At 39.1% G+C, this 24,307-nt stretch overlaps 1 protein-coding gene across 1 annotated transcript in view; it reads left to right on the forward strand.

The window, feature by feature from the left end:
- The window catches only part of Pard3b (par-3 family cell polarity regulator beta), a 965,568-nt gene that overhangs the window by 427,587 nt on the left and 513,674 nt on the right, over nt 1-24,307 (forward strand). The window contains exon 4 of the mRNA XM_021162850.2: nt 1,430-1,539. Coding sequence (XP_021018509.1) covers nt 1,430-1,539 — 110 coding nt within the window. The remainder of the gene's footprint in view (nt 1-1,429; nt 1,540-24,307) is intronic.

Here is a 24,307-nt window from a genome sequence, read left to right on the forward strand (position 1 = left end):
CCAACTCTTCTCTTGGTACTACTGACCTTTTAAGGGATTACCTGAGAGAAGTTCAGCCCAAGGTCAACTGAAGAATGAGAAAGTTGATATGAGTCTGAGTTTTAAGGACATTTTTCCTTCTAGTCTAGTTTATTTTTCGAGTTTCATTGGAGAAGAAATTGCCAGCTGTACAATGGAACCATTGTTTATAACACTGTGGAGATGGAGGAAGTGAAGAGCAATGAGGTGATGTTTCTATTAAGTAAAGGGAAAGAAGGAAAGTAAGAGGGCCTGCTAGTACATTTGGCCTCAGCGAGTTTCTCTCTTGAACAGCACATCAACATACTGTGGAAAGTTTTGCCTTCAAGAAAGCAGGTTATGTGAAGAAAAAGGTTAAAAAGTGTTAGTGATTCTGTGTTGTGTAATGAAAAAAAAATGCTGTACCACATGTGCAATCTATTTGGTAAATAACTTAAGGCAGCACTGAAAACGTTCCTTCACGCTGAAACAGCAATCGCAGTTTGGGGATTATTTTCAGAATGTTGATAAATGAGAAACTGCATTCAACTCCTTCTCACCCTTTCCCCCAAAGTATGCAAATAAAAAGCTTAATTTTTTTCTGTGAGAGAGATTTTTAAGCCACAGGCAGGTTTTTTTTCTTTACATTTTTTTTTTCTCTATAGCAGTCAATTTTGTATGAAGCAAATGATTCCGGGCCTAATTGCACTGAGTGCGTGTGGTTGGTTTGCTAGCTCTGCTGAGGCTGAATTGCATTTGAAATTTCTAACAGTATGATTTTTTTTCCAGAATTTAATAACTGACTAAAATATTTAATAATGGGAGCTTTTATTAAATTAAAAAAGAATTCAGGATATATTTTTAGAACTAACTTATTTTCTTTATCAGTTTGTCTACTTTAAGGGAAAGAGACAGAATGGAAGCAACCCCTTGTATACTTGAATAGACATTAATGCCATAAGCACAGAGTGTAATCTCATTCAGTGTGGATCATCGTTCAGAAGGTTTGGGAAGCATCCCGTGGCAGTAATAACTATGCTTCTAGGTCTACGGAATAACAAATTACATCGAATGTTTGAACTTCTTCATTAGTCTTAGGCATAATTAGTCTTTACACTTCCACATGATTCTTAGAACCGCTCTTAGATTGCCCACTGCTCAATCTTGCATCACCTAACACATCTGTTAAATGCAATGTCTGGTTTTCAAATGCAGGGAGGGAAAGATGAGGGTTAAAAGACTGAGTGTATGCATGCTGCCCTACCTAGAGAAGCCCAGAGAACATCGGGTGGGTTCATTTACAAGCATCCTTAGAAATGGAATGGGGAAACATGAAAGCCCGTCATAAACCTTTTAATTAAACCACATTGTGCCATATATTCTCCTCTCCATGGGGTTCGTCCAACCTCTCACCTCTTCTTTTGTCCTGCAGGCACTCCACTGCTGGTTAGGAGAAGCAGTGACCCAGCACCAGGGCCCCATGCTGATGCCCAGCCAAGCACTGCAAGCCTGAGTGGCCAGAGTTTGAAACCTGTTGTTCTGGTAGGTATCTTACCACCCTCATCTCTGGGAGGGATCAAAGGGCCTTGCCCATCCTCTCCAAAGAGCTGATAATTAGATGCAGGCCTTTTGATGAAATGCAAAGTAGTGATTATAAAAATAGATAGCACGGTCTAATTGTAGGATATAGTTGTAGTGACAGCCATTACTTACATAGTGCTGATTGTATGTCAAACCCTCATTTAAACTTCTACATGGAAGTAAGGACAAGTCTCTGTTCTCCAATTTTCTGATAAAATGTGAGGCAGGGAGAGATTCGGGACATGTCAATGTTCAATGATGTAGGAGACTCAGAACTGAACCAAATGGTCTGGTTCCAAAGGCCCTGTTTCCAGCTAGCATATGACCTTGCTGCACGCCTTCTGCCATTCTCCTTCAAAATGTCACAGGGTAGACTGGTGTATTTTCAGTGATTCAATGCAGTGCTTTGTATGGCAGAATAACAGTGGATGTTGATACAGTTTGAGCTCTCAATACCATGAATATTTGAGGCCAGCACTGACTTTCTAGAATTCAGCAGTGAAACTGAAGAAAAATAAACTAATAACAAAAAATGTCTATGAGACAACATATTTGTAACTGATATATTTATAGCTGATCAGTAAGAAATGACTTCCAGGGCACAGGAAGGTATCTTCCATCCATCCACATAGACTGGGATCCTATTTACATTCTCAGCTGCTTTGAAGAACTGTAATGGTGGTTCATCCCTCCAAATAGTCTGCAGGCTAAACGCTGGTTAATGGCCATACATGTCATCACATAGCATGACACTCAATAATGTGACCATATTTAAACTCTCCTAAAAGCCCATCCCTGTCTCATTACGAGCCTCACTATTTAGAGCACTTTATGAAAAATGTATATCAGGGTGACGAATTACCTAAAGTAATTCTCACGATTTGGTATAATTTTGTTTTCAAGAACCAATGCCAAAGATTATAAAGTAGAAGCTGCTATGCTGTATTATTGAGTATTTACCAGTTGATGGGTATTTTCCCAATTGGTGTATTTTTTTCCTTAAAGTAGTGCCTTTAAAACAGTTTAGATATACTGTTCTCTCATTATCCTACTTAAAGCTCTAGGTGCTGGAGAGATGACTTAGTCCTTGGGAAAGCCTTCTCTTTTAAATGTTTTATTATTTCTTCTAATTTTTTATATTGTAATAGCATCTTTTTCTTTTCCTTTCCTCCCTCCAAACCTCTCATATGCCTTTCTTAATTCTCCTCCAAATTCATCTTCACCTTTTAAAAATTAATTGTTTTTAAAAATTAATTGTTGTTATATGCATGTATATACATATACATGTATATTTACACACACACACACTATGTGTGTGTGTGCTTCCAAATATAGCCTATTCAGTTTATATAATGTTACTCCTATATATGTGTATGTTTCCAGAGCTGAGCATTCAGTATTAAATAGCCAATCATTGTTCTCTTCACTGGGAAAGACTGTTTCTGCTGCTTTCAGCATTCTTTGGTTGACTAGAGTTCTTTCTGTAGGGTTGAGGCCTCATGCTTCCCCCTCATACTCTTCCCACATGCATGGCTCTTGGTGTATTCTTTCTTTAGCTCAAGATTAGGCATCGTGTTGAAGAGCACCTATTTTCTTGCAGAGGACTCTCATTGGGAACTCCAGCTCCTGGGAATTCAGTGCCCTCTTTTGGCTTCTATAGGCACTTCACTCATGTGCATGGATCAACACACATAGCAACCACATAACTGAAAATAAAATAAAAACCTTTAAAGACTTGCCTCTTTGGGGATGTCAATTTACTATAACATAATAAAAACTGGGTATATCTGAGCTACTTGATTGATGGATACAGAGAAACCCAGTGTTTGATGTTTTACAGAGTTTTTGTTTGTTTGTCTTCATTTCATTCTAAATATGCAGTGATTGAGACCAGGTTAAGTCTAAATATATTGAATTGAGAAAAGGAATGATATAAATATGAGGAAATTTACATAAACAAGAATAAGTACAATTTAATGCATATTTTATGCTATCTATGTACCCTAAAATGAGTCTATCTGATTGATGTTGTTGTCCCTATTTGCAGGCAGAAAGATTCTCCAACATCTCATCTAGTTCAGTTTGTATCACATAGACTTAGTGAGTAAAACAACAGAAATAACATAAACATTTCTTTCTTTTAGAGAAAATTAGGTCTCCCATCTTTCTAATACCTTTATCCAAAATATGACCTTAGGGAATTCTGAGGCAGGGTATGAGGTTGGATGATATGGAATTACTAGCAGAGATTTGTATTCTAATTTGGGGGAAAAGAGTACTGCCACTCAAAATGCTTGTACCTTGCCCTTATATAAGTGATGTGGCTTAAGTGCTGGTATTTCAGAAGTAGTAAGGAAAGCCCACGTTTTTTTTCTTCCTCACAGTGGGCTATGTGCATGATGATGAGTGTACCTAAGGCTTGAAGGATGTGGTCCTTGCCTTGGCAGAGGACAGAAGTGCTCAGGCTTCTCTTGCTTTGATTATACAATAATCTCTGCTAATTGTGTGATTCCTCATGCACCAGGAACACACACTGTGCCATGCTTTTCTTCATCTATATCCAAGTACATGGAAAACGCTCAGTGTGTGCATGCTTTGGGTCTAGAAATGAAAGATACATACAAACCTAGTGGGAATTCTTAGAGTTTCTGAGCACTACAGCAGCTTTAATTAATAATTAACCCAACCCAGCCATTCTAGCCATTACTCAGTACCACCCTCCAAAATTCTTTCCTTTTTTATAATATTTATATAGTCTCCCTAAGTCAAGAAACAAATACATTAACTGTCCTGCCATGAGAACTGTAGACAGGGTTATTGAATAAAGATTTTAGAGAGGATATCAATTTTCATATAGGAGAAAGGCATTGTTTGTGTGTGTCAGAGTCTCATTAATTTTTTTTGAATTTGCATTCAAATACATTTGCAATCGTGAGTTAAATAAACTATATGTTAAATTATTTTAATTACTTTTATTTCTAACTGTGGTTAGTAGAAAACTATAAATTACATTTATGGTTCTCAACACATTTATATTGAATAGTGTTCCTCAAGACAGAAGTAAAATCAGGTGTAAATTAGTAAAATGATTTGAAACCCTAGGAGGAAGGGTCTCTGAGTCCTCTGTTGTCTTTTGTGTGTCAGTATGATTCCTTGTTACCCTGGCTCCTTTCTGTGGTACAATACAGTGCATTCACTAACTCTACAGACATCCAGGTATACATAAAAACCATGGTGTCCTATACATGTCCATGCAGTTGCTGTCACTACTTGCTCAGTGATGAGAGGGGGCCTCTTGGTGAAGCATGGGGAAAACAGCACCATAGAGCTTACCTGGGAGCACACAGTTGTTTCTTCGTGACAATGACCTTAGGTGTCGAGGAAGTCTGGCTTGCTGACTCAAAGCTCTTGTCCATGCCGCAGATAGCATAGATATACTGAAAGTATAACTTAGAAAAACTTGATTCCTTTGGTTGGTTAAGAGCTGGTATGGATAGGGAATGTATGATAATATACCCCTTGCAGTAAGCCATGTGAAAAACAATTGCTTTATAGATACATGTTGCATTAGTTGGGTGCAAATATCTGCATCTGTCTCTTTCAGCTGCTTGGTGGGTCTTTCAGAGGGCAGTTATGATGGGTCCCTTAGTGCTCCATAACCTCTTTGTCAGGCCTTGAGATCTCCCCTTGAGCTGTATCCCACTTTGGGTCTGTCACTGGAACTTGTTTTCCTTAGGCTCCTCTCTATTCCCATCCCTGTAATCCTTTCAGACAGGGACAATTATGGGTCAGAGATGTGACTATGGGATAGCAACCCCATCCCTCACTTGATGTCTTGTCTTCCTGCTGGAGGTGGGATCTATAAGTTCCCTCTCCCTACTGTCCAGCGTTTCATCTAAAGTCCCTCCCTTTGAGTCCTGGGAGTCTCTCACCTCTCAGGTCTCTGGTGCATTCTGGGGGTTCCCCCCAAACTCCTATTTCCAGAGGTTGCTTGTTTATATTCTTTCTGCTGGCTTCAGTCCTTTTCCCTCACCCAATACCAGATCAGGTTCCCCTCTCCCTACTACCCCCTCCCTGACCCTGTCCACTTTCCCTCCCAGGTCCCTCCCTCCCTCCCCATTTGTGATTGCTTTCTTCTCTCTCCCAAGTGGGACTGAGGAGTTCTCTCTTGGGCGCTTCAGCTTGTTGAGCTTTTTGAGTTCTGTGGACTGAAAGAATCAGATGCAGATATTTGCACTCAACCAATGGACAGAAGCAGCTGACCCCTGCCATTGAATTAGGGAAGGCTGAAAGAAGCTAAGGAGAAGGGTGATCCTGTAGGAGAACCAGCAGTCTCAATTAATCTGGAACCCTGAGATCTCTCAAGCACTGGATCACCAAACAGACAGCATACACCAGCTAATATGAGGCCCCCAACACACATACAGTAGAGGACTGCTGGGTCTGTGTTCATTCAGAGATGATGCACCTAACCCTCAAGAGACTGGAGGCCCCAGGGAGTTTAGAGGTCAGGTGGGGTGGGGGTGGGGGCATTCACTTGGAGGCAGGTAGGGGAGAGGTGTGGGATGTGGAGCAGATGGGATGGGAAGTGGATGGCGGGGGCGGGGGGAGGGACAGGGAATGGAATATGGAGTGGAAAAAATAATAAACAAATAAAAGAAAGATATGTGTTCCATTGCTTCTCCTTCAGAAATCCAGCCGGGGAGAACAATTGGAATTTTCACTTCCTAAAAAGTGTTCTCATGTAAGTAATTCACAGACAGCAGGGCCCTAAGTGGTTTATTCCCAGGAAAGTTAGTCATAATCCACACCTTAAGAATCTAAGGAATAAATACTTGACATATTTGACTGTGTTTAAGTACTGCCTTTAAAACCACTGTCGATGCTAGTTATTTCTAACTGTACTTTATTAAACCCACTGTAGTTAAAACTGCTTCACGGATGCCCAGAGATGTACGCTTTGGAAAGGTTAGAAAATCTACATCTTTCTTCTGATTGAATTAGTTCAAATTGGTTATTTCAGATGTACACTCACAGGCATGTTGGACTTCCAAGGCCGCACCAAATTAGAAAATTTGAATTTGCTGCAAGCTTCAAATTCTGACTGCTGAAAACCCTCCAAATTTCAGAGTTTGTTACTTAAAGTGCCATCAGATAAACAGCATGGAAATTTGTTTCCCTGCCTTCTCTTCATAACAGGATAGTATAGCTATTAATGTTCAAGCAGCAATAGCTATTCATCTTCCAAGACAGTAGCAAACCTCATTTTTCTGACACTTTTGTACTAAAGAAAGAGAACCCTGGGGACAGGATATTAGAGTAGGAGGTTTCTTGCAAGAAGCCTTACCTTCCTTCCCTTGATTGCAACCTGGTGTTCTCCTTTGGCTTAAGGGCATGCCATAAATCTGAGAGCCTTGAAATCAACGTTCCTGAATTTACAAATGGAACTCCAAACACATGTGATATTCCCCCCTTAATATCCGGTTAACTAATATAGGTGTTTGTGCTTTAATGACTGTTTGCATCTTGCATTTAATCCTTAAGGCACATGGATCCTGCAGGGTGAGTAAATTAAAAAGTAGATTCCTGGGCTGTATGTGGTTGTTCTCTGGGAGTAAAGGTGGTGCTCTAGACCTGTTACAAAAAGTGTGTGTGTGTGTGTGTGTGTGTGTGTGTGTGTGTGTGTGTGTGTTCACTTGTGGCCTTTAGAAGTTGATAGCAATTATTATATAAATTTTACTTTTTTAAATGATGCAGTCAGTTTGGGTGGTTGTTAAAGTGGAAGGCAATGCCTGGATATGAGGGGGTATCAGGGGTGTGATATCTCTCTGGAGTTTTAGTATGGGCAAGGGACTCATCACTCTCTACAGTTTAGAAGGAGAGAAAAAGAAGATGAGAAGCCCCATTTTTGAGAGATAAGTAGTACAGGGAACCAATTCCTTGACTCTGAAGACCATCTCTGACTAAGAGAGGTTCATCTTCTGCCTGGAAATGTCCAGTAACTAAAGCTATTTTGTTCTATTTATCATCTTTCCTACCTAGCACAGACATAATCCAGGAGATTAGGATGATTTTTCTTTTTCATTTTGCTCCTACAGCCACATATACCTGTTTATTCCATAGCAATACAATTGTTCACCACTCTGCAGTTAAGATTAGGGGAGAAGAACACAGGCTGCCTCTGGAGGATGCGCTCAGAAATATTTCCACTTGTCAGGAATGTTCTAGTGGAGGATAGGGAGAAACCCGATCAGTCTTTAGAGATATGGGTGTTTCATCTGCAAAGATCTGCAGGTGGTACTGGTGGGGAGAAATATTTCCAGTGAGTAGCAGTACTTTTCTTGCCTGGGGATGGAGAAATGTCTTATTGGATGATATATCTCTTTCCAAGCATGCCATGTATATCAAAACTATTATAGATGTTTCCCCCAGATTAAACTTTCTCAAAACTATGAGCAAAATCATTGAGATATTACAATTACAAGTTTAATAGCTTATCTGCTAGGTTAAAAATCAGAAGGTATTTGGTTGTGGGCTGCTGACCATATAGGCAAACCAGCTAACCATGATCTGCCTTTCTTGGTGATTATTCTAAGTCTGTACTTAATAAGGAAAATACAAGTAAATTTATGCCAAAATTCAACTTAAGATTTAGTAAACAAAGCCAGGCGTGGTGGCGCACGCCTTTAATCCCAGCACTTGGGAGGCAGAGACAGGCAGATTTCTGAGTTCCAGGACAGCCTGGTCTACAAAGTGAGTTCCAGGACAGCCAGTGCTATACAGAGAAACCCTGTCTCAGGGGGAAAAAAAAAAGGTTTAGTAAACGGTTTGGATGAAAAAATGTTAATTTCTCTCCAGTAGATATTACATCTTTATAGCTATAAAATTTAAGACTGGACAACTGCTGAGGGATATCTGAAGGAAGGTGATAGCTATTGTATTTCAGCCAGGAGTGTTGGATGCTCTTCAATGAAAGGGAATAGCTTGTAACATACAATTGTATTATTTAGAGATACTGAATCCTACAAAAGGGTTTTCTCTCATTCTTTCCTTTTTTTTTTTTCTGACAGTGATTTAATAATAGTCCTGTTGTTTGTAACTCCAGCTGTTCACGCTGTGTGCTGATAAGACCAGAGCTTGAAGACACATTGCAGCGATGGTTTTCATATGGCTTTGTTTTAAGAGATAAAGCTGCCATCCAGCATTTCATGAAGCCAGATGTTTACTAAGTTTGGCAAGTTTAGGCAGCTTAATTTCTAAAACATTGTGCTTAGAGACTAATGTTCAGGTTGGGGAGGATGACAAGCCTGGTTTATTCTGTAGCAGAGTTTTTCACTGCACTTTTGCAGAAGTTGATTTAAACAAACAAACAAACAAATGGCGGAGTTGAATGTCTGCACCCTGACAAGCCTGGAACCATGGGAAATGTGACCCCTGTTCAGGACCATGCTTTTGCATTACTTATCCCGAGTCTAGTTTAGAACTGGAAAACAAAAAGAAAGTTCACGATTCCAAGGCTTTTTCAGAAGAGAAAGAACTAACCATCGTTTTTGTTTTCAGTCAGGCTCTAAGCATAATACAAACTAAATGTGCTTTGTTTTCATATCAAAATATATTGATTGACATTTTAGATATCCAACCTTGTGCTGCAAGCCATTAGGAAACCTTCAGACATTACTCTTTTCCTCCATAAACATAGAGCCTGGTTAAGAAGACCAAATCCAAAGCAACTAAACACCGCTATCAACCTGAGCATCTATCAGATTATCAGATGCTATCTCTTAACTATCAATATGTCTGTTCTTTGCCTATACTCTGCACCATGTTTGGTGTCTCTGTTAGCTTTTATATTCCAGCAATGTAACTACCAGTTGGCATGCTGCTAAGGCTGCAAGGACTTCAGTGGCCAGAGCTGGTGTCCTCTTACTTGTGTTCAAGTCCCCAGGTATCAGTCCTTGCACTTGGTACATCATCATGGATGTATGAGGCTTAAAGCAAAGTCATTTCAACAACCTTCAAGCAGCTTTAGCCTGTTTTAAGTATGTATATTGTATATGTGCACATATCTGTATGCGCGCACACACACACATATGAATGAATTGGATTATGAAAGTGCTGCCTTTCTTTATGAAAGAGAACACTGTTCTTTACCTGAAATAGCTTCAGCTGAGTTATGAGTCAGAGAGATGTCCGAGCATGACTTCTCTGCTCCACATTTAACTGAGAGCTGGCGGCTGAGGTCAGCACTTTGGATTCCCAGACATTTCATTTTAGAATTTAAACAATGAGCTGGTTCAGAGAATTAGTAAAAATTACAGGGTGAGAACAAGCCATTGTTATTCTGCTCATGAATTGTTATAGAGGCTAATTTTACAAGTAAACCGTGAAGAAAAACAGAATAGAAATTAATTCCAACGTAGTAGATTCACTTATTTGGACTTCTTTTTCTGTCAACCAAATTGTGAGTTCTATAATATAAACTTAGCAAGCCCATCAGTCATAATGTTATACTTGTCTAATAGCTGTGCTCAAAGACTTCAACAATACTTGGGATTTTAATTTAAGATACCACTGCATCTGAAGATGTTCCATCCCAGCCTCTTCTCTCATTCCATCTTTTCTTAATAGGCTTTTCTAGTTTTGACTAATGTAGGAGAGGACAAAAATACTTCTAGTACTTGGGTTAATTAGAATATGGGTGACAGAGTATGGTAAAATGTGACTTTAGTACTCTGCTCAAATCCAGCTTTGACACCGTTGAAGTTTATTTTGATATAGCTTATTGTGAAGATCAGCATCCCATTCCCTGAATGGCTAACACTGTAACCGATGAAGAATGTATAAATTGTGAATGATCCTTTCCTAAAATGTGTATAACTAAAAAAATAAAATAAACAAGGAAGTTATATAAACTGCAATTGCTATTATCCACTTAAACTCCATACTAATGACTTGTATGTTCCTGGTATGAGTTTTTAACCTTGGTGAGAATGGATTCAACTTTAAATTTTATTCTAATGTCCTATGAATGTCTATGCATTCATAGAACAGCAATGAAGTTTTCCCTCTAAGATACCAGTAGTCTGTGTGTATTTGCCAAGGAAATAATAAAGACAAACATTTAAAGTAAAAGCCTGAATATCCATACAGAGACAGTATCATAAAATGGTGTCTACACAAACATACATCAATCCATTCAATGAAATAGGTACCTTTAAAAATCTCCTGTCTAAACCCAAGTAGCCAGGTATGTCCAAGGTCAGAGTCAAGGTTGAGAACCGTGGGTTTTGTTGTTGCTTGTTGTTATTGCTGTCCTCTTCCATGATGGCCTTCTGGGCGTCAGACCATTGAGAAACATCTGTGGTGCAGACTGAAAGGGTTAATGAACATTCTCCCAGCTTCTGAAAGGAATACAACTTTCTCTTCAGATGAGGATTTTTTTCTCTCTCTCTCAAAACACACACCCTCCTGAAGTGTGTGTTTCATTCTGGCTTCTGCTTACAAAGCAGAGTTAGTCATAGAATGACATCGTACAGACATTAAACAAGACTTTTCTTTCTCAGGAGGGGGCCCCTTTCCTAATGGCCCTGTACCATAAAGTTGAATTCTGAAGTAGATGAATCACATTTTAAAAGTCGCTACTGTGTGTGTTTTACGCTTGTGGAAACACGTAGCATCCTCCTAAGCAGCGTGTGGCTTGTGACAGAGTTGCTTTTGATGTCTGATTAGATGATCATGGAGACATCTGGAGTGAGTTATGTTTAAAGTGACTGTTGTGAGCCAATGGAGGCTCCAAACCCTTCAGATAGAGTCAGGCTTTATTTTGTTTTCCCTTAAATCACAAGCGTTTGCGATATTTAACTGATTTTTTTTTTTTGAGCCTTCTCTCCAGACAGATCTCCATACTTTTACAAAGTAAAAATGGATGAATGGCATTTGTTGGAAAAAAAAATCATCACGGGTTATTGCTGTGGAAGAAACTGGTAGCGAATGCATCTGAAGTCAGAACTGACTGACTTACTACAGAGAACGATGGCTGTGTTACCTCGGCCTTTAATTTCAGTCACTGCCAATCAAACCAACCTTCTCTATGTTAACATATAGATAAAATGTATTTGGTTTTAGCTCCATTCTTACAATGATCTTAAAGAAAAGCAAGCAGATCAGGACGCAGCTGACACTGTTTAGACTGCAATGCTGCTGTGTGTGGAGAGCACTCATTGAGAGATTACGCATTAATAATACAGCAAATTGTATTTGAGTGGTTGCAAAATATGAGCATTGCATAGAGGCTGTGTAATTTCCAGAGAAATCCTTTACCCAAAATATTTGGGATTAGAAGTGTTTGGAATTTGCAATAATTCTGGATGCCAAAAATAATTTCATATATATAATCTTAAGAACTAGGCCTGATACTAAGCATTAAATTTATTTGTTTTCTAAGCACCTTAGATATACAACCTATGGCAGTTGTATACAACATTTAAATAATCTGATTTTTTGCTGTAGCCTACTCACAGGAATTGAGGGGCAAGCTTTTCCACTTGGGTTATCAGGTTAGTGGTGCTCAGTCAATAAAACAATGTTCTCTATGTATTCATGAGTAAGACTATTATTTATCTATAATAGATTGGTAGACACATACACACACACCCCATATGATTTTTTTGCCTTAAAATCCCTTTTTCAGAGCTCCCAAAATGTCTACTACATTTCTTCTTATGACAGTCTATGAAAACTCCTTTCCTTCTAAGGTCGTGGAAAGACGCACATGGTCTTTGTCATCTGAAGCATTTAAGTGTCCAGGTCAACGTTTTCGGTATATTCATTCACAGCCGTGCCTCTATCATCACTGCCTCAAGAGTTCTGCAGTTTACAAAGCTGAATTCTGTAGCCATTAAAAATGATCTCTGCTGTACAGAAACCCTGACAACTACAATTTACCTTTTTCTCTTCCTAATTTTGAAAGCCTTGGAAGCTCGCGGCAGCGGACTCATGCAGTCACTGTCTTTGTGTGACCAGCTAATTTGATTAAGCGTGTCATCCTCAAGCTGCATGCATCCTGTACCACAGTCTACACTGATTTCCTGTTTGAAGCGCAAAAGAATCCTATTGTTCATGTTGTATACTCTATTTGGAGGATTTTGTTGATGGAGATTAGATTATCTCTCATTTCGCCTTGGGTCCAGTGCTGCTATGACATGTGTGTATCATATTTAAGTCCTTGTTTGCAGGAGCATATGATAGCACACACCTGCACACTGCTCAAACTTTGGGAGCTGAGAGTCTCAAATGAAAATTTAAGAAGCAACCTAACAGATGCATATACTTAGACCCAACCAATGGACAGAAGCCAGGGACCCCTGTGGTTGAATTAGGGAAAGGTTTGTAGAAGCTGAGGAGGAGGGCGACCCCATAGAAAGACCAGCAGTTCAACTAACCTGGATCTCTCAGACACTGACCCACCAACCAGGCAGTATACACCAGCTGGTGTCAGGCCCCCAACACATATACAGCAGAGGACTGCAGGGTCTGGCCTCAGTGAGAGAAGATGAACCTAATCCTCAAGAGACTTGAGACCCGAGGGAGTGGGGAGGCCTGGCAGGGTGGAGTAGTAGGGGACATGCTCTTGGAGACAAGGAGTAAAGGAATGGGATGAGGAACTGTGGAGGTGGACCGGGAAGGGGATAATGACTGGACTGTAACAAAAAGGTTAAAGATAATTTAAAAAAAGAAGCAACCTATGAATATATATATATATATATATGTATATATATATATTCACAGATATAATGCAAATATGAGGTCCAGTTTTTCATCTGCTCTCCTTCTAAACAGAAGTATAATTTCTGAATCATATGTTTGCTTTTATTTTTACTTTTACATTATATTATTGTCCTAATTTTCACTTTTTAATGGAACTATTTTCCTCAGACAGACTATTTTACTTCCAAACGTTTTTTTATAAGTAGCCATCCTGGTGACTAAGATATTATCATGGCTTTCGATTTACATTTCTTTCATGATTAATGATTTTGAACATCTGCTGAAATACTTACTGGTCATTTACATATCTTTGGTCTTTATAACTCTTTTGCCTAAATTTAAGTTGGGTTGCTTATTTTTTATTGTTGAGTTTTAAGTGTACCCTATAGATTCTGAATATTAATTTGTTATCAATTATATAATTTGAAAATATTTTCTCCCTTTTCACTTTATTGGTTGCATTTTAAGGGGGAAATATTCTATTGTTGTGAAATTCAGGTTTTATATTTTTTCTTTTGTTCCCTATGTCTTTAATATTGGAGTAGTCATTACTAATTATTTAATACTTCTAGTAAGAGTTTTCATCTAACAATGTTATAGTAGTACCTCATTTAGGACATTGATCAACTTTAGCCAGACCTCATAGTCTTAAACCCAGATACCCTAGAAGCTCAGTCCCATGTGTGCTGCAGAGAGAGATCAAGACCAGGCTGAGGATATAGCTTAGTGGGAGGAAGCTTTCCTACTATGCACAAAGCCCTAGGTTCACTCTTCAGTACTGAAAGATAGGCAGATAAAAACAGACTGGTATGCTCTAGGTAGCACACTTGTCTGGCATGAACAGTACTCCAAGTTTAATTCCAAGTATTACCAAAAATAATATCCTAGATTTCCATCAAATGAATGGAAAAAGGAACTGGTGTCTGCAAATGATGGAAAGCTGTGTAAACACAAAAGGATAGAATCCTCTTTTCTGTGACAACACAGATAGGCGTGAAGTCATTAGGTTAAGTTAAAGAAGCAAAGTTTAACCAGAGCTCACTATAGGAGTCTAAAATAGATGAGAGTAGGTACCCAAAAGCCAGAGCAGGGGGAAGGAGGGAGGCAGAGCTGGGAAAATGTTGGTCAAAGGTACTAAGTTATAGCTACACTCGAGTTTGAATGTTCTTTTGCATAAGATGACTATAGATAATGATGACTTCATTAAGTATTTCCAAAGATTTGGAATACAGTATTTTGGGTGTTTAACTATCAACAAAAAGTCAATGCTTTAGAAAACATGCCTTATGCTGGTATGAGCATTGCACCATTTACACAAACATGTATCACTACCATGTAGAATACCATAGAGAACTCATGTATGTCAATTAAAAGACCACCCTTCCCTACTGAAGGATCTTGGCAGCCTTTTTGAAGATGACCTCATGTGCAAAAGTTTACTTTAAGTTTCTTGATATAGCTTTTTGTAGTCTTACTTTGGGTTTTCTACTAAGCATCAACTCTAGAAAAAGAACATGAAGAATCCTGTGTGTACCATCCTCTATTTTCCATACACACTTCTTTCTCAATACCTTGGCTCAACTATTGGCTGAATGGCCCATATTGATTTCCCTTTTCTCCTCACATGTACTTCTAGATTCACTTCTCTGTCTAGACCAGTTCTTGCCCACCCCTCTGTCTCTCATTATCCCCTCCAACCCATGTTACTTGTCTTGCTCATTATTTCCACTGAGGATCTTCCTTGCTATGCCCTGAGCTCCCTCTGATTTAGTGAATTATTTACACATTTAGAACACAATCCTGTAGCTAAAGAACAATGCTACTTAGAAACGGTTTGCAAAAGCACTGAAATATATTTTGAGGATGAATCTATTTAAATTCCACTTTAGTTGCATTGAAATGACCTGCATTCTATTTCTGCCAACAAGAGACCATGTATTATCATCCCCAGGTATTATGGAGAGGGTTTCTCTTACTTAATACCAAGGTCATAACCTGGTGTAGAAACTATGATATACAGGACCTCCTTGATATACAATGGTATTAAAATTTAATTAACCCATAATGAATTGAAGATATTTGAGGGTAAAATTCACGTAATATTCACTTCAGAATTTGATAGTTTAGTCCAGTCTGCCTTAAACATGCTCAGCGATTTACATGAGGACACTGTTAGAGTTATGTAACACTAATTCAATAACAAATTGTTGAGTATTCCAAGTATTTCATTGGATGGCTATAATCGCAAAAAGTGTTTACAACACAGTGGAACAGAAAGTATTGGTTGTTTCCCTCCAGATGTGCAGTTGATGGAGCTAGAGCTTGCCATGCCCGCCCAAGAAACAACCACGACATGTGTCACCAAGAACCAAGTGCAAAGCTTTCTGTCAAATACTTTTCTCTTTCCCGATGTCAGATATAAAAATTCTAATTGGACAATTCATAAGTTGGGAGCATCTGTACTCCCTAGGGTACTATTCCACTCCATAAGGAGTTAGCTTTGATTGCCTTGATCTTACAGATGAAGCATCTCAGGCTGAGACGGGGTAGCACATTTGACTTGGGCAGCACCAGGGACAACAAGCAACAGTAGGATTTGCCTTCAAATTGTCTTCATCTGTGCTGCAAGCTTTTTACAAAACTTCTGCCTGCCAACAAGTAGCCATGTCTTACCATCTCCAGGTCTTGGGGAGGGTTTAATAAATAGATCATATGTTACCTTAGAAGCACCACTTGCCTCCACATGAGGCAGCCATGGGTCAGATGTTTTGGGAAATCTTCATTTGAAGCTGCCTCCAAAGCCAGTTATCAGCCCCCCCCAAAAAAAAAAAAACGGTATTTTTATTATTCTATAGTTACACTTCATTTTTCTACCAAAAATGGTATTGTTCTAGCTGAGACCAGAGCTTGTACTGTAGAGCTAGTCTCAAGTGATTTGACTGTTTACACAGTTCTGATACCCCTGAGAAGTTCTAACCACCACAAAAGCATGCGATACAGACGTTAAACACATTTGTGGAAAAGCGACTCAGATGTACTTTAAGCAGCAGCGTTTTATTACCATTCTTTGTTTATGGAATTGTCTGGTGGTTAGGACAAGTAGGTTTGATCCCTGACTCATCCATAGCTCATTGTCAGGCGAAGCAAGTATAATTTTGTACTCTATCTGGAAGGAAAAAGATTGTCTTCCATCTTGGTCACAGTGGAATCGCGAGGTTAATGCCTTTTATCTTGAGTGCAGCATTTAACAGACTGTGGGTGTTTAATATATGTTAATAATAGTGATAATAATGAATGTTGATAATTAAAGGTCTTTTATAATTACTAAATTTCTAATGTGTGTTAAATATAATTAAAGGGAAATTATTTAAATTAATATGCATGCCTACAAAAACTGAAGCTAGCCACAGCTTTTATTTTTAGCATCTTAAATAGCATCATGAATGCGAATCCAGGATTAAGAAATCCAGTGATAATGGGAATTCCACTAGGGTCATGTATAGAGGGAGAACCCATGTCTGGTTTGGGTCTAGAAATGAAAAAAACATCTTTCTGAGCTGAGAAGCACAGTGAATGGGAAGCCACAAGGGACATTTGCAGTTGGAATTTCGCCACATAAAGCTGGGCATCCAACATCATTGCTAGGTTTTTCTCTCTGAAATTTCTATTCATGTATTCTGCACAAGGAGGGGAAAGGCTTTTATGGGAATAGGGTTCCATCTCCCATCCCTACAAAAAAAAAAAAAAAGACTCAAAGGCATTGGAAAAAGTAGTTGAGATACAGTAATAATAAATAATGACCCTGGGATTTAGTGTAGAGAATGATTCCCCAAATTCTGATGAGCTCCATAATATGTTGGTGTGACAGGGAAGACATCCTGAAAGGAGCAGCATTAATGTGCTTAAGAGCCTGTATGCTCAGGGTGAGGGCCTAATGAAAATGGAGTCAAGGAGCTTCTAGCAGACTGATCTTTATGGCGCCTTCCCTTTATTTTGGTTTTACTTTTCTCATCCGCAAACTTCATATTGTAATTACAGTTACATCAGGGCATTGGCTTAGGAAACAAATAAAGTGTCATCTGTAAAATTGTTAGAATAGTGAGACACATCCTCTATGTGTGTTTGTGTGGAAGTGTACTGAGGCTACAGGATATTTTTATCACTCTGCAGCCCAACACTTAGTATGTGGCAGGTATTTACTAAGTAATGACTGTCTGGATTCCTGAATGGATGACGAAAACAACCAGCTGATCAGGACAAGGAAGGAGTAGGAAACAGAACAAGTTGTCAGAGTCTGACATGATGATGGATTTGTAGAGAAAAGCCTTTAAAGACAGTATTTAAATAAAAAAAAAAAAAGAAGGGTTTCTGAAGGCAATGTAAATGTTGCTTTTGGTCTGGCTTCTGTATCTTTAATTTTAATTAGAATACATAAATAAAAGGTTTCACTGGGATGTATTCACTCCTGAATAACACATATTGTTCATATTTATTACCCTCCCTAGTTCCACACTTCTCACTTCTAACTTTAGCAGCCTCTGTGTAAACTGTTCCTCTACCGAAATAGTTCATCTTCCTACTTCTTTTTGATACACATTCCAGAGTCCTCATAAGAGAGAACATGAAATATTTGTCTTTCTGGAATTGGCATATTTAGATAGTACCCATTTCTATTCATTTTAATTAATTGACATAATTTCATTTTAAGATGTTTAAAGAAAGCTCCATTAGTCATATATATCCATATTTCTTTTTTCTTTTTTTTTCATCTACTGACCAACACCTAGACTGATTCCATGCCTTGGATAGCCTTAATATTGCCATCATAAACACGGACTCTGGGATGTTCTGCCTTACATTTCTTCAGGTATATGCCCAGCAGTCATATAACTGAAACATAAGGTAGATCTATTTTTAATTTTTGCATAAATGTCCATCAGACCTTCTTATTTAAGCTTCTTCCTTTGGTTCAGGAAGTGATTTCCACTGCTCTTTGTCTGCAATAACTTAATGTCTTGATATATTTGCTGGTTAGGGCTTATGCAGAATTCTTATCATTTGTTTTCTCAATGATAGCCATTCTTACAGGGGTAATATAGAATCTCAATATACTCTTGGTCTTCATTTCTCTGATGTGTAATGATTTTTAGCATATATTTATTGGATGTTTGGATTTCTTTTGAGAACCGGCCATTCAGTTTATTTGCCCATTTATCGATTGGATAATTTGCTTATTTGTTCAGCTTTTGTACTTTTTCATAGTTTTTACGATTCACATTTAAATTATGACAAATGTACTCTAAGAACACTAGTATGAATTTATTTATTTCTATCCAATATCTGTAATTTAAAATGGTCTTGGCTCCCTAAGACTATTAGGTTACTTCTTCATTCAGACTCCACCTGCACAGGACATTTTCTTGCTTCTTTCATTTAGAATGTGTGGGAATGGGATAAGGGAGGGAGTTGTTTGGCGGTTATTACAGAATTTAATTTTTGTTTGTGATCAATGTTTTCTTATTGATCTGCAAGTATATAATACAATTTCACTGTCAGTGGATTTTGAGAAGAATAATTATAAAGCTTACCACTATGACCGGGGTAAGAATCTGAGCTTTACTGAACTTGAGCCTCTTTTGAAGGCTAGGTAAACTAAGGCTCGAATTTTTTACCAGCATACTGTATACAACATAGGAATAGGAAAATAATTTGAATCAGGGATCAAAAATATGTAGTATGTCATATATAAGCTGTTTTATAAAATAACAAGAACAGTTGACATCTTTCCAGGGGCTTCCGCTTCTGTCTTTTCCTGGTTTGTTGCTAATGGTTTCAAGTATAAGCAGACATCACACTATGTTGTCCTCTCCTGTGGTTGAGTCCTATGTGATGGGTACCAGTGTGTAACTTTCACTATCAAGGATACCTTCATTCACTGTATTATGTAGACTGAAGCAGAGATTACCAAGCAGAGATTTTATTTAAAATACAACTTTTCAAAACAATGGGCCAACAAGAACAGATGAAATTAAACATACTAAAGTCATGAATTAAGCCATTGTTTCCAACGTAAAAGTCCAATAACCTAATTTGAAGAAAAAAAATGGCATAGTTATATTTTCTTGTTAGCGGGTTTTCCCATCGAAGACCATGACATACAGTTGAGTCTTTCTTAGTCTCAGATACTATCTTCCTGGCTTTGACTGAAGGATTTTTAAGGCCTTCTCTCCATAGGCTTGTGCTGAGTTTGTAGCCTGGTTCAAGATGACTTTCTTCATATAACAAATAGTTATTGGAAGTCCACTTTGTGCCCAAAACCATGGCTTTTTCTAGGCATTAGAAGATGTCTAGTTCTGCCCCAGGGAACTGTCTTTTATAGGTCTCCCATCCATTTCCTATAAAAGTCATTTATGAGAGCAGTGCCAGGGGTTTCTTTGCTCGAGGAAAATCTATGAAAAACTAAAAGGATTTGAACTAACTCTTGAGGGAAAATTTTTCTTTTCAGAGATGCTAAGACTTCAAGGATGACAGGAAAGACAGGAGGCCAATACATTTTAGCTAAAAGATAGAGAGTGATACATAATAAAGACAGCAATGTGAGGAGATAGTGTGGTTTTCCAGATAATCATAAGTCCTTAAGTCTTGTTCACAGAATAAGAGATGGGAAGCCGAACCATGGACAGGCATCTGCAGCACATGTCCTGTTGAACAGGGGCTCAACTTAGAGCTACATGCAGATAGAAGAATTTAAATGAAGAGGCTGCATCCTCAATTCAGCAAGGACCAAAAGGACAGGTAGAAAGATTGGAGTCTGTTATGATGACAAGAATTCCTTTGTCCATATAAACTGGGGCATTGATTAATAATTCCAAATCATCGATCTCCATATATACTATGCCTTGGTTACTATCCTAAGTAACTTCAGTGTTTTCTACCTAGTCCTAGAGCAACTTTGCAGAGTGGTTAGAATTTAACTTTGTTTTATTTTTGTTTTTGTTTTTGTTTTTATTGATAAGGAAGTGAGGTGTGGGGGATGAAGAAATGAGGCCTTAAGGAACTGAGGCCCATAGCTAGTAAGTGGCAGTACTATACTTAGAAAATAGAGTACACAGATCTTTGGACTGAGATGTTGCTTGCTGGTAGGGAACTTGCTGAGCATATTGGAGACATTGTGTTCAGTCCCGGTCAAACACACACAAATACACAACATCACAGGCACACACACACACACACACACACACACACACACATCACAGGCACACACACAGAAGAGCACAGGGGTAAGTAGGACAAGTCCCTGTTCTACACATAGGTAGTCAAGACTGTTCTACCATCTGACATACACATCCATTTTTAGACAAAGGTGCTTAGAAATCAAAGAAACTGCTCTGCATTTTCATTTTTAAAACTCCTCTTCAGTTAAGAACTCTTTGATGTTGAAGTCATTGATAACCTTGTAAAAGCAAATTTCAGTAGATAAGAATAAAGCACATCAGAAAGTAAAGCATTGCAGACAAGCCTGATGGAGCTCGAGTCACAGGAACACACATTGGAACAAAGAACATGAGTAGCATTTGCAGAGCTCTCTTATTTTCATAATACAAAAGCACAATTTAGAATAACGCAGTAAAAAAATGGAGGCCTTTTTAAAAAAAGTGTTTCATGTAATTGAGCCTAGTTTTGAGCATCCCATTATAGGAAATAAGAGATGGAGGTGGACAGAAGAGATCTGGGTGTTTGCCTCTGCCTCATTCTTTCACAGATTTTTAGCATGTTTACATACAGACCAGTTTCCCTAGTCTAGGGAACAAGTGAATTGCTAAGGGCCCTGGTTTTCTCATCTACCAAGAATAACTAATATGTGTTTCACTTTGGTTGTTTGTCTTATTGGCTCATATATGGCTACTTTCCTTCAGCTATAGCAAGGGCAAGAAGGGACGTTGTCTGGAGACCCCTGACCTGTGGTGCTTGTGGCAGAAGAGTAGCTCCCAGATGGGTAAGGCTGGGCAGCCATCCATGTGCAGATGCACCCAGAGCCAGAGGCAGGCGTGAGTAGTCAGCAGTGGCAGTGGGTGAACACTGCAAATGCAGAAAAGATTTCGGTAATGGCCAGGTGAAGAGAGTTTCAAGCTGAAACATGGCTTCTCGTGGGCCTTCAAGGAAGGCTGAGCAGTTGATAGGCATGGAGAATCAGTGAGCAAATTCTTGGCCACAAGGATGCTAAGCATAATTATGTCTTTCTGGCAGAGTAGAATTGTAAAATTACTGTTTTTCAAAGAGGCATGGAAAGACCTCTTCCTACAAAACAAAGGGAACTGAAGAGAACACAAGTCTGTACTAAAGCCCAGTCTGCTGAATCACAGTTTTTAAGAAGAGGGTCCAAAAAAGTCTGCATCTTGAAACACGTTCTCCTTGTGGGAAATTTATAAGACATAAGAGCATGGTGCAACATCGAGTTATAAAGAATGACTGAGCCCAACTGTGAACAAGCTGCTTAGAAACAGGGCAGGCTCAGTTAACTTTGTGTTGGTTTATCTCTAACCCCAGGATTAGCAGTTCCATGCTTACATTTGCAAATGTTGCAGATAGAGTGAAAAGACCATGATATATTTAACAAATTAATAAATAACCCCGGAGTTACAGAAAACGAGTTATCAGTATCATTTTGTGTGAAATTACACAGCTGTAAAAATCAGGCACCAAACCCAACCCCTCCAAATAGAGAAATGCAAAGAAGACAGGGAAATTCTGTTTAAGATGAAAGGAATGAAACACTAATGATTTTTATATCAATATGATAATTTCCCTGATAGTAAAGAAGTCTTGACATGATGTATGGCTTAAACCACAAGCATGTATCTTGATTTACACCCATTCAATAAATCATATTCATCATCAGCCACATTTTGGGGATGAACAAACTCTCAACAACAGCAAAGCAAACAAACCATCGCCCTGAGAAAAGGACTATTCCTCAGGCTGCAGAGGCAGCACTGCAGGACAGACTCCCTCAGGCTTGGAAGAGTTCATCTCTCTCACGTTACTGGCATTGTCCAAACGCAGGCAGAGATTAAGTCCCAGTACCCTGCCATGCAGAGTCCCTTCATGTCAGTCTTCTCTCACTCGGCCGAGGCACTAATCTTAATCAGATTGTGTTGAGCTGAACCAACAGCCCTTTCAGCATTTCACTGTCTGGCAGGAGTCCAGCGTTTGGTAGTAAGGTTAATATCCAGCATGAAGAGAATTTTTTTCTAGTACTGGTCTTAAGGTACTTGGTTTTTCCAAGAAAGCCTGCAATATTCCAGCTCTCCTGAAAGACTATGCTGATGGAGGAGTCGGTGACGGGCCTAGCCCTTCAGTAGAGATAACTCCGGTAATTGTCCCTGCATTTATACAGTGGGTTCAACACCAGTGGCTATGTCCCTGTCAGTTCACACACGAGAGTAAATCACCTTCCCATCTAAGTTGAGAAATGGCCTTGGAGAAGCTATTTCAATACCAGGCAGAGTGTCTGCATCTGTGAGATAGGGAGGCTGTACATAGGATAAGCCTGCTCATAGGCTAGCTGCAGAATTACAAATGGGGACAAAATATTGAGGGTCATCAGTGATCTTTATTCTGTCTACAACAGGTCTCTACTTACCTTGTCACTTTTAAGTGTCCCTTCTAGTTCCAAATCTCATTTAAATAACATATTTTTAGTCTTGTTTCTTGTTTGTTTTCTGAAATAGAGTTTATCTGTTGAGGTCTTGGCTGTCCTAGAGCTAGCTCTGTAGGCCAGTCTAGGTTCTCACTCACAGAGGGACACCTAGCTTTGCCTCCCTAGTACAGGATTAAAGGTATGCACCCCCACTGCCAGGATTTATTTCAGTTTTTTATTGACTTTCTTATAGTGTCTATATCTACTGGGGTTTGAACCTAGGGCACCCCACATGCCAGGTAAGCAATCTACCACCCAACTGTTTTGACAGCCTTCTCGCTCCATGTCTGAGACATGGTTGTACGGGCAATCCTTGAATCCTCAGGCTCCAGAGTGCTGAACTTACAGGCTTGCAGGAGCCGTGTTAGCTCATTATGTCTTTCAAGTGGCAAAAATATAGAAGAAAGGTTAAAAGTGGCTAGCAGTGGTTTTCAGTAAGTGAAATGTAGTTTACAAACCCAGACCTCTAACAGGAAGAAAAAGAAAACAAAGTAGGGTCAAGGGAGAAGCAACACACAGCCACAACACATAACAGTTCCCATACTACTGCTCAAGAGGCTGAGGCAGGGGATTGTGAGTTGTAGGTCCATGTTGGCTACAAGATGAGCTAATACATCCAAATTGGGTGGGGAGGGGGAAGAAGAAGGCAGGCAGGCAGGCAGGCAGGCAGGCAGGCTGGCTGGCAGGCAGGCAGGCAGCAGGCTGGCAGGCAGGCAGGCAGGCAGGCAGGCAGGCAGGCAGGCAGGCAGCAGGCAGGCAGGCAGGCTGGCTGGCAGGCAGGAGGGCAGGCAGGCAGGCAGGCAGGCAGGCTGGCAGGCAGGCAGGCTGGAAGGAAGGAAGTAGGAAGGTAGGTTGGTTGTCTTGCTTCACTGTTGCATTTTCTTGATCTTATTTTGAATTCTAGGCTTTTTTTGTTGTCAGTCTCCTAAACCTTAGCAATGCCAATCCTAATCTGTTGTCTTTTATTTTTCTATTTTTATTTTATTCATATTTTATTTTAGTATATATAGATTTTAAGTTGTGAGCTTCTCTGATCATGCTTTATGTACTTGAAGAAATTATTTCTTCCTAAGTCATAATATTTCTCAGTGTTATTTTTTTTTTTACTTTTACTACTCCTTTCTTTTTTTTTTTTCACTGTTTTTTTTATTACATATTTTCCTCAATTTCATTTCCAATGCTATCCCAAAAGTCCCCCATACCGCCCCCCACTTCCCTACCCTCCCATTCCCATTCTTTTGGCCCTGGCATTCCCCTATATTG

Source organism: Mus caroli, chromosome 1 (genome assembly GCF_900094665.2).
Source record: "Mus caroli chromosome 1, CAROLI_EIJ_v1.1, whole genome shotgun sequence".
Lineage (NCBI taxonomy): Eukaryota > Metazoa > Chordata > Mammalia > Rodentia > Muridae > Mus > Mus caroli.